At 43.6% G+C, this 13,768-nt stretch overlaps 1 protein-coding gene across 2 annotated transcripts in view; it reads right to left on the reverse strand.

Moving 5' to 3' along the window:
• LOC136847093 (SCY1-like protein 2) overlaps positions 1–8,577 on the reverse strand; it is a 144,201-nt gene extending 135,624 nt beyond the window's left edge. Inside the window, exons 1-4 of one of the 2 annotated variants that reach the window (XM_067118394.1) lie at positions 8,443–8,574; positions 4,308–4,414; positions 3,862–4,025; positions 3,503–3,672 (exon numbers count right to left, since the gene is read on the reverse strand). In XM_067118394.1, coding sequence (XP_066974495.1) covers positions 3,503–3,672; positions 3,862–4,025; positions 4,308–4,333 — 360 coding nt within the window. In that variant the 5' untranslated portion in view covers positions 4,334–4,414; positions 8,443–8,574. Of the gene's footprint in view, positions 1–3,502; positions 3,673–3,861; positions 4,026–4,307; positions 4,415–8,442 lie in introns of both variants that reach the window. The other variant, XM_067118395.1, reaches the window with a different exon arrangement.
• Between the last annotated feature and the right edge of the window lie 5,191 nt (positions 8,578–13,768).

A 13,768-nucleotide genomic window follows, 5' to 3' on the forward strand; every position in this document is an offset into this window, starting at 1 on the left:
GCCAGTCGTCCAGGTACATCGAAATCCGTATCCCTTTAGATGTAACCAGTGAGCTACGTTTGATGCCACTCGAGAGAAAACGTAAGGAGCCGTGCTTAGTCCAAAACAAAGTGCTCTGAACTGATAGGTTGTCCCGAGATGCACAAACCTCAGATATTTTCTGTAGTTCGGGTGAATTGGTACGTGAAATACGCGTCCTGTAGGTATATCGAAACCATCCAGTCTTCCTGTCTGGTGTCTGCTAGGACTGATGCAGATGTCTCCATGGCAAACTTGACTTTGCTTACGTACTTGTTCAGTGGACTTACGTCCAGAACTGGTCTCCAACCCCCCCGAGTTCTTGGGTACCAGAAAAAGTCTGTTGTAAAAACCCTCTGACGAGAGGTCCTTTACCTCTTCTATTGCTGCTTTTGATAGCATCTGGGTCACCTGTTCTTGAAGAGCTGCTGCTTTGCTCCCCGAGTAAGTAGCTGTCAACTCTAACAGTTCTTGTGAAAGAGGGGGCTTCCTTAGGAAGGGAATCTTGTATCCTTCCTTCAAAACTTTGACTGTCCATTCGTCCGCTCCCCTTTGGCTCCACTCTTGCCAAAAGTGGGATAACCTGGCTCCCACTTGTGTCTGGAGGTTGTTGTGATCATTTCTTGGATTTCAGTTGCTGCTTGGGGTTCTTACGAAGTTGTCCTCCAGCAGCCATTCTCTGACTTCCTCTCGAAAGGGCTCTCCCACGAAAGGGCTGACGCGTAGGAGGAGCTTCCTTGTCCTTCCTGGCTAAAAAGTTTGCCGGAAGAACTTTCCTAGCAGTCCTTGTGATCAGATCTTGCGTTGATTGTTGCGCAAGGGCTGCTGATAAATCCTTAACCAGCTCTGAAGGGAAGAGCTGTTTAGATAAGGGAGCATACAAGAGTTCAGATTTCTGAGCGAGAGTCACTCCTGAAGACAGGAACGAACACAGCATAGCTCGTTTCTTGATAACACCTGCTGTGAAAAGGGCAGAAAGTTCGACCGTCCCGTCCCTCACAGCTTTATCGAGACAGGCAATAAGGTGCATTTGCGTGTCATTCTTCTCATCTGAAACCTCTGCAAGAGCTGCTAGAGTCCAGTCCATCAAGCTGAAGACTTCAATAGTTCTGAAGACGCCTTTCAGCAAGTGATCCAGTTCCGAAGTGGACCACAGAACCTTGGCCTTTGTCATGGCTGTTCTACGTGAAGAGTCAACGAGTCTGGAGAAGTCCCCTTGGGAGGAGGCAGGAACTCCCAAGCCGAGAGCTTCCCCAGTCTCGTACCACACGCTGGATCTAGAAGCCAATCTTGTCGGGGGAAAGGAAAAGGTTGTCTTTCCCTGTTCCTTCTTCTTCAAAATCCAATCATTCAGTGTCGAAAAGGCTCTCTTCACTGATTTGGCCAACACTGTCTTCTTGAATGAAGAAGACTTCTGGGGTCTACCCATCAAATATTGCGAGGGAGGACTCCGAGGTACGGCCTGTTGGAAATCGTTAGGAAATAAGTCCGCCAAAAGAGTAAGAAGTCTTTTCAGATCAGCGGCATGAAGAGTTTCTTGAGTTTCCTCTTCCGAGATCTCTTCCAAAAGATCCGCTATTTCCGATGTCGAACGAGTGGGGGAAACGTGTATCGTGCTGCTTGCGTGCGTCACGCATGCGTCCAACTTGCTGCGAGGGAGCTTCACGATCCTTGTCACCTCCCGTCACTCATGCGGCTTGTTGCGGGGAAGCGTCTATGAGCGCTGCAACTTGCCGCGAGTTTGCGTCTTGCTGGCTGTTAGCGTCTTGTTGTCCTGACTCCTGCCTTACCCTCTTCTTGGGTCTGTTGACGTCCTTAGATTCCTTCTTGTGTGTTTCTTCTCTTAGCCCTTGCGACTTGTAAGAGTCAAAAAGAGACGCAAGGGACTGCTGAACTTCCGACAAGAACTTTACTTGAGGTGCCACTTGTTGCTGGGAAACAACTGGAGATGGCACTGCATGAGCTTCCACAACTTCGGAGACTCTAGCTGGGATCTTTTGATGATGAGGAGGTGACGCAGCTTGCGACACGTCCCATTCTGGGGGCGGGGGAGAAGCGTGAACTGAAGTAATGTACACGTCTTCTTCCTCCGACGAGTTATGCGTCTTACGCTTCTGTTTAGGCGCAGAAACGCCGTCTTCTTCCGACAGGAATCTCTCTGGAGAGCTCCATTTGCTGCAAGAGGGTTGTTGGAGCGGGAAGGGGGACCTGCGTATCTTGATAGGTCTAGATTCTTGTGATTGACGCCAACCATGTCTGGGTCTTGCGTCATCCGAGGATGACGAACATGTCCTCATCTCGCCTTTCCTGCGGCGAGGGGGAGCGTCCTGGGATGCGTCAACAGGATCGCTCGAGGGGACGTCCGCTCGTTGTTCAACGCTCTCACCTCCCTTAGCCTGTCGACGTTCCTTCTCCCAGGGGTTGGGGAGCATGGAAGAGGTCTAGGGCTAGGAGCGTGACAGACACGAACGGACGCACCCTCCACTGCACTAACACTGTCACCGAACTTTTGTTGCAAACTATGCACTGCCCCCCACATCACTTCCCTATCCGAAGAAAAGGATTGCACAGAAACTCCTATGGCAGAAATAGCAGCCATAATATCCTTTAAAGACGGATTACTTACTCCCGACTCCGCAGGAGGATCGGGTACTACTACCTTAGGGCTAGGATCAGGAATATTAGTATCAGACAAGTTAGAAAGGACTTGACTATCAGAAGACCTAGCTGACAGAACACTGGAAGATCTAGCTCTCCTAATTCTGTCCTTTTCCAATCGCCTCACATAGCGATCATACTCTCTCCACTCTCTCTCGGACAAACTTTCACACTCCTTGCATCTATCATCAAATGCACACACATGATCTCTGCATTTCTTACATACTGTGTGGGGATCAAGAGCAGCCTTGGGAAGCCGGGTCTTGCATCCCCTAACACACATTCTAACAACAGGGTCAGCCATCTTGAAAAACAAGTACAAAGAACAATTGTTCCAGTCGGAAACCGACCAAATTAGCTATCAATGAGAAAAAGAAAAATCCAGGGAAAATCCAATATCAGCGAAAGCCATCAACGAAAACCAAACAAGTAATGGGTACTTCACCAATTGTAGTAAAGCAAACCAAAGTAGAGCGAATTTCCAACGTGTTGATAGAACGACGGCAGGGAATTTCTGAGGACAATTGGGAATGGTTCTAGGTACCTGGTAGAGGGCGCTCAGGTATGGCCACCTGACCATCTATCGGCGATTGCCGCGAATTTTGATTTCTGCCGTGCGCGCGACGAATCGGCGGGATAAAGCTATATATATGTAACTACCAGGGAAGTTAGATATTTAAAAATCATATTTTTTGTTTAAAGAATATGGGCTAAAAATGAATTGGCATGCACTGACATCAAGAAAAAATTTAAAACATGAAAACAACTGACAGATCTGCACCACAAACTATGTAAGGAAAAAGTAAAAGTGAAAATTTTGTATTACCTGCGGATGTCTCAAGCGTGTTAATTGTGACACTCCTCTTCTCAATTTTTCAAGCATTGCTTCACGTTCTTGTTTACCCCATTTGTCTAGCAACCTTTTCTCAAAAACGAATATAGCAGCATCTTGTTTTGTTGACTTTTTGTATCCTTTATACACTTTCCAAAACAAACCTGTAAACAGAAAATGCACAAATTAACTTCAATGTATAGCACTCTACATTCATGTTGTCTCTCAATGCTTGCCAAAGTTTTTTCCTCTGCCCCAAATTTAAAACCATATTGCATTTCATTAATAATTATGAACTTATCCAATTTCTACTACATATATACTGTATAAATGCATTACACAATTCTGCTGACCTGGTCCTGCTGAAGCAATGTGGGCAGTGGCTTCAAATTCCCTTGTAACAGGATTTCCAGGTAAATAAGTTGACACCTGTGATGCAATGTGAACAGCATTTGACACAGCACTCGTCGCAGCACTACTGACCGTAGACTTCAACTTATTCAGCATTGACTCCATGCTGAGGATGAATTTCAGATTTTATTAGAAATACTGCATAGAAAAAGACTAAACATTCTATGAAACAACTATATTCCACAAGCATTTCTTTTACACACTTTTAACAATCCTCTAAAATAATAAATACAGTACAGTATAAGGACTACTCGATGTTAGTATTGTAATAAACAACTGATTTTTACTGCATTAGCAAAGGTATATCTTACCTGCTGACAGCATTGTGATAACCACCTTCATAATTTTTTGTGGCAGGCATAGCCTAATTAATACAACTACACTTTACCTGAAATTAGTTCCAAAGTTGGCCATGACTGCATGGGTAAGGGCACCTTTGCTTTGATACCAAAGTCAGCCACCTTGGCTTTATAAGATCAATCACTTTGGAGAAGGCTGTAAAGTTAGAGAGTTGTGTGAAATGATAGTCTCATGAGATGGGAAAACCAACAGCTGCACCTCCCAGTAAACATAACTAGAGAGTTACCATAATTCATTACTTCATGCAACACACTACACAAGCAAAGGAATAAAATCAAAACATGACATAAGAAAGGGTATAGTAGTAAATATTCTAAAAAAAAAAAAAAAAAAAAAACTAAGCACCTTAGGGCAGCTTACATAGAATAAAGTAGGAGCAATTCAAACACATTTCCATCTTCATTAGTTTTGCCAATCACATGCAAATGATAAGGTAATTAGGGAGTTTTATCTAGCTAAATCCTAAGGAACACAGTACCTGAAACTAGCCTCTATTTTTACAGCTACCTAGACTTTGTTGTAACCTTGAATCTATTTTTACCTTTACAACTTACCGTGAAGCCCAAACTTTTTTTTACTTAAATGAGATAGATAATAATCTACATACCTATTTATAAATCTTAAAAAATTTTCATACAATATTCTTAATAAATATTTTATGATCTTAACTTCAGTGCACAGCTTGCAAACAGTTGCATGGTGCATTAAATTACTTTCCACATGAATAAAATTCTGTCAGTGAAGGCTCAAGGTGCTTCAAAGGAGTATACTGTTACAATACTCCACTTAGAGAAATGCAGTTTACTGTAAATACTGGTATAATGTAGTGTACCAATGAAAACCTCTTGGTTATGATATTTCTAATTTCTCAGTTTTTTATTAACTCGAAAGGATATAGGCCAATTTTACCCTTATTACAATACAGCATTACAAGATTCAAGCATTACAAGAATCATAAGAAAATCTTATAGTGTAAAATAATCTTTGAATGTCAAACAAAAAACTAACAATTTCAGAATAATTCTTGAATTAAATACTGTACCAGCATATTTAATTCAAACTGACCTATCAAAGGCAGAGTAGCTAACCATCCACAATTTTCTTAACATAGGCAGGGCACCTTTGACAGTTAGGATGATCTAGCCAATAGAGAACCACAAATTCACTGTTAAAAAGCATCTCCTTACCTGTCATATAAATCCAAACAGAAATTACACAAGAGATGGGAAATGAATGTCAAATATAATTCTGTTAGAAAACTTCCAAGAAATTATTACAACTTTTTAAAAGCAATTGGGAAAAAAAGGACAAAGCTGAAGAAAGGCCATAAATTTAGTTCCCACTTTCAGATGAACAAAACAAGTGTCTGAAATTGTTTAAAAGTAATAAGACTCTGAGATACCTCATAATGGAGTGCCACAGGATCTAGAGAAGAAGTCAGGCCAAAGTCACTTATTAAATGAATTACCTTTGATTCACCAAAGTTAAGAGGAGAAACAGTTGAGGAAAAAGTGGCATCTCATCCACAGCATCCATACAGCCAAGCTACACCTTCTTTCTTTCACAGATTCTTAATTTCCTGTTCTCTATCTCTATTAAGCTATTACACCTTCTCAACATATCCTTTTCCTTTGATTTTGCTGATAACGCCAGGTCACCTACACAATGCCACTCTCATAGGCCTTCCTTTCTACATTCTTTTCTAGTGGGTTATAGTTGATCCTTGATGGACACACTTTACCTAGGTAAGTCTTTTGACATTACTTTAATTATTTTTTGAACAAGTGTCTCTGCCTCTTTTACCGTAGTGCATAAGTTATAAAGTAGTTATCTTTTGAGAGATACTAATATGAAACTTATCTCTCCTTGAAAATTTCAGAGTTAAACAAACAGAAATCTGCAATTTGTGCTTAATTTGTCAAAATACAGTACAATATATACTATTAGGTAGGCCTACTCAATAAGCCTTCCAAAGTATTCTTACTGTTGACATATTGAATTTTCTTTCATTTAGACCATGTATCTGATATATGAATACAGTATTACCTTTATAAAATAAACATCAAAGTTTACTCTAACAATTACAGCCATGCAGGATAATGATTACTGAAATAAACTGGATAATGTACGTGACTGACTTCTAGCCAGGTGAGCCTACAATGACAGCTGCTAGTTTTCCTTCGATCTGACTATTAATGCCTTAGCTACTGAGCCCTAGGTTTATCCATATTCATAAATTCAAAGCCTAGTTACTGTTTTTCAGGTCATTAAAAAGCTTTGTTACCATAATGTTACAATCAAATTTATCATCACAGGTTGATACCTGTACAGTAAAACTGCACCGTAATACATTCATTTTCTGCCAAAGATTTATTTTTCCCACCGCTTATGCTTTATGCCTTTTTGACAAATTTCACTGGGACTATAACTAAGCACTGATAATTCCATGCTATGACCTACCTCGCAGGGAGTGCTTCAGGCCTTCTGGACTACCCTAAACCTACATTAAGTTATTGCTTACCTTAATTTCTTCGGGAAAGCTTTCCATGCTTTGAAACTTGGAATAACTAAGCAAGTCTGCATGGATGCTACTAACAGTTCACAAGTCATACTTGCCAGAATTTGTATTTCCATAACAAGTCATAGATTAATCAAGTGTTTTTCACTTACTTTTAAACATACAGACCAAGGCTTTTTCATGTAAAATGTACTGCGATGATATATGTACTAGCAAATGTAAACAACAAAACTGATTATAGCCTTTAAAGATTAACCATTTCCACTATCAAAGGTTTCATTACAAGACCCTTAATAAGTGGCACAGGATAAGTGACTAAACCTGAAAATAATTGCAAACTTGTCTGTGAGAGCTTTTAAAAGTTTTAATTAGCTAGAATCTTTACCTTACTTTTACACATAAGAAGATCACATAAGTGCAGTTTTCTAGTGTATGAACTCTCTTTACCCATGAGATGGATTTTGCAAAATCCTCTTAAGAGGCCTTGGACAGCTTACAGGGAAAGAGCCTTCATACATTAAACTGTAAATATCTACGTCATCAGTAAGTTGGGTCATTCTAAGGAAGAGCTCCACATGGAGAAACTGTTTATTAATGGGTTTTCTGACTGATACAGTACTGGTGTGATGACTAGAAAAGCTTACCAAAATAATGCGAGAAGTTTAGTCTTTTGTTTAGCTTTTCATGCAGAGAAGTTCCATGGGACACTTTGTTTAGTACCAGCCCCTTGGGAATTAACTTAAAAACATAAACAAAAGACAGTAAATTTACCAAATTTCATTAACCTAATAAGCAATATCTCTGTCTGGAGCTCTTTCTTGGAATTACCATAAGTTGTATTCCACAATCTTAGAAAAATATGCCAATTATCATAATCCAATTATTGGTGTTATTAAATTTCATGTTAATGAGATATTGTCATGTGCTAAGTAGCCACCTATTAATCACAGATCAACCATAATGTTTATATTTCCCTGCAAGTGCGAAAAGTGATTCCAGTTTTGCCATTGCTAGGTTCAGGGCAAAATGAAGCCAGAAAATATGCCTCTACAATAATGCCTTACACTGACAGAATTCTAAGCCTACCCAAGACTGCTCTTGTTTTACAAAATCCACCTTTGCTAATAATTTTATGAACAAAGTGCACTAAGCTAAGATAAGACTACCTAAGCCTAACCCACCTTTGCTAATAATTTTATGAACAAAGCACACTAAGCTAAGACTACCTAAGCCTAATAGAAATCACTTGGGAACATATTAAGGGGGAAACTTATATCAATGTCACACTCCTGTCTGGGTTAGTCTATATGCAATTGTCTCCGTAAACCTCAAGGTGAGTCTGGGAACGATCCACGTTCACTATTAAAACTAAGTTAGTAGGCTATATGCCAAGGCTAAAATAACTCAAAATGTTGGTCAAGGAGTTACCAAGCATTTAACCCATTAGCATACGTTTTTTGTTAAAGAACTGTTAATTCCAACGACAATTTAATTGCCTAAGTTAATGGCTATGCGGGAAGCTGCAAGGCTAGGCCTAAATTTCGTTTCAGGATTACAAGGTCCGGGAGGAGGGTGTTATCGTTATCTAGCAAACACGGTCAGGCTGGCCCAAATATATTGCCCGATTTCACGTCAGTATTCTCACCTTTGTGTGATTTTGTTGAATTTGAGAGAGAAACTTCCCTTCCGAATGACGTCACACGCACAGATTATGATTCACTGCCTGCACAAGTGTCACCCATCAGCTGTTGATGTTTGGCAATCACTAATATTCCGGGCGTTTGGTACACGGGCACTACAAACGCCTTTATCGTGTGCTTTTTTCAATATTACGTTAATATTAAAATAAATTTTCGTTTTCTTTGTCGTAATATACTAAAAAATGTGCACGTGTCTTCTATCATTTTTATATGAGCGAAATTATTACCTTTCATTTCCGATGACAGTTTTTGCATTCATCCGTAATGCCTCTCCGATACGCTATTTTTTCTACTTGTTCCTCTGTAATTTATCTTTTTTAATCACATGTCTATTTTTATTCACAGTTTTTTTCTGACATCTAAGTGAATCTTTAATTGCTGACATATTCATCTTCTCTATTTTAATCAAAGAATTCGTAGAATGATTTCTCCTTGTAAACTGATGATGTAAACCATTTGACTACAAGTTTCAAGGTTATTTGTCGCTGTTATTACTGTTCATGTATTGCCTTTACTTGTTCCTCTCTCTCTCTCTCTCTCTCTCTCTCTCTCTCTCTCTCTCTCTCTCTCTCTCTCTCTCTCTCTATATATATATATATATATATATATATATATATATATATATATATATATATATATATATATATATATATATATATATATATATATATATACAGTATATCTGTGAGGTCAAAGAAGACAATACTGGGTACTGATTGATTTATTACCTGATCATAAGGTATACTCGTACATAGCAGCGTGCGGACGGAAACGTGGTGCCAGACCCCAGGTCTCCGTGACCCGCGTGCTGAGTGAGAGCATTTGTGTTTGTTAAAATATATATTGGCGAAAAGACCAGGAAATTCTACATACTAATACAGTATATACATGAGATTCTTGCTGCGTTGATAGATACGATACACGATCGTAATTAATTTGTAAAGAAGACAATTATTATGAAATAATGATTGGAAGATCTGTTGAATGTTAATCATGGTACCTTTTTGGGAGCAGGGGCCGACCCCGAGTTCTTGATATCTGCGGTTGTGGGGCGGTTTTGACAGCTGAGTCGTCCGGCGGTTTTGCCAGGCGGAAGACATCCTTAGTGAGGCCCTTGGGATGTCCTCGACCTCATTTCAGGATGCCGATCTTTTCATCTGAGGTCTTGTTTTGTGGAGGAATTCTGGGACATCTGCCGGTTTCTCCCCGGGTTCCGCTGTCCATTAGGAAGGCTGGCTTTAACCTGTCGATAGATATCCAGTTTTCCTGCCCATGGATGTTGACAAGGTAGGCCTTGGATGTTCTACTGATGACTCAGTATGGTCCTCTGTATGGTCTGGTCAAGGGTGGGCTGTGGGTGTCGTTCCCCATGAAGACGTGTGTACAGGTTTTCAGACCTTCTAGTTCCTCATTGGACAGGTTGGTATCGTTCTCGGATAGCACTCTGCTGGGCCAGTGTTCGATTCTCTGACCGGCCAATGAAGAATTAGAGAAATTTATTTCTGGTGATAGAAATGAATTTCTCACTATAATGTGGTTCGGATTCCACAATAAGCTGTAGGTCCAGTTGCTAGGTAACCAGTTGGTTCTTAGCCACATAAAATAAATCTAATCCTTTGGGCTGGCCCTAGGAGAGCTGTTAACCAGCTCAGTGGTCTGGTCAAACTAAGGTATACTTAACTTTTTTTCAGGCCTTCTGGGCTGAAGTTATGGGTCCTGTCTGTGAAAGTCTTCCGGCAGGGGGCAAACTTCTTTGAAATTTCTTTTAGTCTTGGAAGGGGTGTATCCGGGTTGTCCAGCTCTGTGGGGGAAGAATTCTCCAGGTATGGCCAATGCTTGGCCGTAGACTTTTTGTACGGGAGATTCCTCGCTGTTTGCCCTTGGTGCGGTGCAGAGACCCAACAGGAACCAGGGCAGCTGTGCCTTCCAATTCTCGTCAGTACAACATGCCATCAGAGCTGCTTTCAATGAACGGTGGGTCCTTTCCACCATACCATTGGCCGCAAGGTTGTATGCCATCGTACTGTGGAGTGTTGTCCCCATCAGGTGTGCCAGGAAGACCCAGAGTTCCAACAAGAATGCAGGGCCCTTGTCTGTAGTTATATCATCCAGCACACTGAAATGGCTTATCCAACTTGATAGTAGGGCTTCCGCACAGGCGCTTGTTGATGCTTCTACCATTGGGGTTGCTTCCAGCCATCTTGTGGAATGGTCTATGACTTTCAGGAGGTATCTGGCGTCCCCTGATTGCGGCAGAGGTCCTACAACGTCTATGTGGATGTGCCTGAAATGCTGTCATGGTTGAGGGAAGTCCACGCTGCCTGATTCCGGTGCCTTATGATCTTACTTGTCTGGCACAGTATGCAGTTCTTCAACCATTCTCGTATGTCCTTCCTGATCCCGTGCCACATGAATTTCTCTGTCATCAGGCATGTTGTTGTTTGTCCTGATGGATGGGACAGCCCGTGGATGATGTCGAACAGCTGCTTTCTTCGTGACACGGGTATCAGAGGGTGTGGGCGGCCTGTGCTGGTGTCGCAGAGAAGTGTCAATCCGGATTCACCTATTGGCACATCTTCCCACTTCAGTGCGGTAATTGCCATGCGGTAAGCTGCCGTTTCCGGGTCTGCAGCCTGTTACTTCGCCAGGTCTTCGTAGTCTATGCCCAGGTGGACTGAATTTATCTCAATCCTTGATAGGGCGTCGGGTACCGGCATTCGTCTTGCCGAGAATGTAACTGATGGTGCATCCAAATTCGTGAACGCATGTGCCAACGGCTTGTGGTCTGTCAGGATGGTGAATGGGCTGCCATCCAAGAGGTACTTGAAGTACCACATGGCTTGGTAGATTGCCAGCAGTTCCCTGCCGAATGCACTGTAGCAGGTCTCCAATGGCTTTAACGTGCGGCTGAAAAACACAAGCAGGTGGGGGGAACCTTCTACTATCTGCTCCAGCACGGCTCCGCAAGCGACATTGCTGGCGTCGGTGGTAAGTCTCAGGGGGCCAGTGGGGTCTTGATATGTTAAGGTGGTGGCTTTGGCGAGGGCTGCCTTCGCCTGTTCAAACGCCTTTTGCTGCGGGACTTCCCAAGTCAGTGCTTTTGGCTTCCTCTTCAGCACTCCGGTTAGGGGTACATGATGCGGGCAATGTCCGGCATAAATCGTCGGTAGTAGCTGACCATGCAGAGGAACTCCTGCAGGGACTTGATCATTTTTGGTATTGGAAAATCCTTCACTGCATCCACCTTGGAGGCCATGGGGCAGACACCTGTCAGAGAGACCTCATGTCCCAGGAAGTCTACCTTTCCCACTCTGAAGGTACATTTGTCGAATCTGACGACCAATCTGTTCTCCTGAAGGCATTTCAGCTCAGCCCGGACGTGACCCAGGTGCTTCTCTGGGGACCTGGAGAAGATCAGGATGTCGTCCATGTAGCAGACGCAGAAAGGTAGGTCCCCCAAGATGTTGTCCATCAGGCGCTGGAATGTGGTTCCAGAGTTCCTGAGGCCGAAGGTGGAGTAGGAGAAGGTATGTGTCCTGAACGGCGTGATGATGGCCGTCTTTGGAACATCATCGGGATGTACTGGCACCTGAAAATAGGACTTGAGCAAATCCATTTTTGTGAATATCCTGGCCCCATGCTAGATAGGTGTCGCCTCTGGCCAGCGAGTGGCGCGGTCTATGATTGTCAGGAGGTACCTGGTGCCCCCAGACTGCGGTAGAGGTCCAACAATGTCTATATGGATGTGGCTGAAGCACCGACAAGGTGTGCCTTGTGACCTTGCTGGTTTGGCACGGGATACAGCTCCTCGCCCACTGGCGGGCGTCCTTCCTGATGCTGTGCCACACAAACTTTTCTGTCATCAGTCATGCTGTTGTAAGCCATGATGGATGAGAGAGGTCGTGAATGATGTTGAACGTTTGCTTCCTCATCGAGGCAGGGACCAGGGAGTGAGGGCAGCTGGTGCTAGTGTCGCAGAGAAGCGTTGAGCCTGAATCGCCCAAGGGCACGTCCTCCCACTTGAGTGCCATCAGTGCCGTCCTGTAGGCTGGTGTTTCCGGGTCTGCTGCTTGCTCCCTTGCTAGGTCTTCGTAGTTTATACCAAGGTGCAGGGAATTGATTTCCACCCTTGACAGGGCATCGGCTACTGTATTCTTCCTGCCGGGGATGTAGGTGATGGTGCAACCAAACTCGGAGATGGCGGCCAAGTGCCACTGCTGCCTCGCCGACCACGCGTCGCCCACCTTTGTAAATGCGTGCACCAGGGGCTTGTGGTCTGTGAGGATGGTGAATGGAGTGCTGTCCAGCAGGTATATGAAGTGCCGCACAGCTTGGTAGATTGCGAGCAACTCTTTGTCGAAGGTGCTGTAGCAGGTCTCTGCTGGTGACAACTTGCGACTGAAGAAGGCTAGAGGGTGGGGGGCGCTGTGACTACTTGCTCGAGCACTGCTCCACAGGTGATGCTGCTGCTATCAGTGGTGAGTCTCAGGGAAGCGTTGGGGTTATGGTGCATTAAGGTGGTGGCACTCACGAGGGCTGTCTTTGTCTCTTTGAATGCCAGCTGTTGCGGAGCACCCCACGTCAGTGTTTCTGGCTTGCCCTTCAGGACTCCGGTCAGGGGATACATGATGCAGGCGATACCTGGGATGAATCGGCGATAGTAGTTTACCATGCTGAGGAACTCTTGAAGGGCCTTGATTGTCTGCGGCGTCGGGAACTTTTTTATTGCTTTCACCTTGAAGGCCATGGGGTGTACTCCTGCTGGGGAGATCTCGTGTCCAAGGAAGTCTATTTTTTCCGCCCTGAATGTGCATTTGTCAAACCTGACAACTAATCCATTCCCTTGCAGGCGCTTCAAGACGGCACAGACATGGCGAAGGTGTTTCTCTGGGGACCTGGAGAAGATAAGGATGTTGTCTACGTAACAGGCGCAGAAGTGCAGGTCCCCCAGGATGGTGTCCATCAGGCGCTGGAATGTGGCCCCTGTGTTCCTGAGGCCGAAGGTGGAGTAGGAGAAGGTGTACGTCCTGAACGGCGTGATGATAGCTGTCTTCGGGACGTTGTGGATGCACAGGAACCTGAAAGTATGATTTCAGCAAGTCCATCTTCGTGAAGACCTTGGCTCCCTGAAGGGTGCTTGTTAGGTCTTGCATGTTCAGCAGTGGGTAGTGGTCTGGCGTGGTGACTAAGTTCAGGCGACGGTAGTCTCTGCAGGGACTCCAAGAACCACCCGACTTCTTTACCACATGCAGGGGAGATGCCCACGGGCTT

Source organism: Macrobrachium rosenbergii, chromosome 16 (genome assembly GCF_040412425.1).
Source record: "Macrobrachium rosenbergii isolate ZJJX-2024 chromosome 16, ASM4041242v1, whole genome shotgun sequence".
NCBI classification, from domain to species: Eukaryota; Metazoa; Arthropoda; class Malacostraca; order Decapoda; family Palaemonidae; genus Macrobrachium; species Macrobrachium rosenbergii.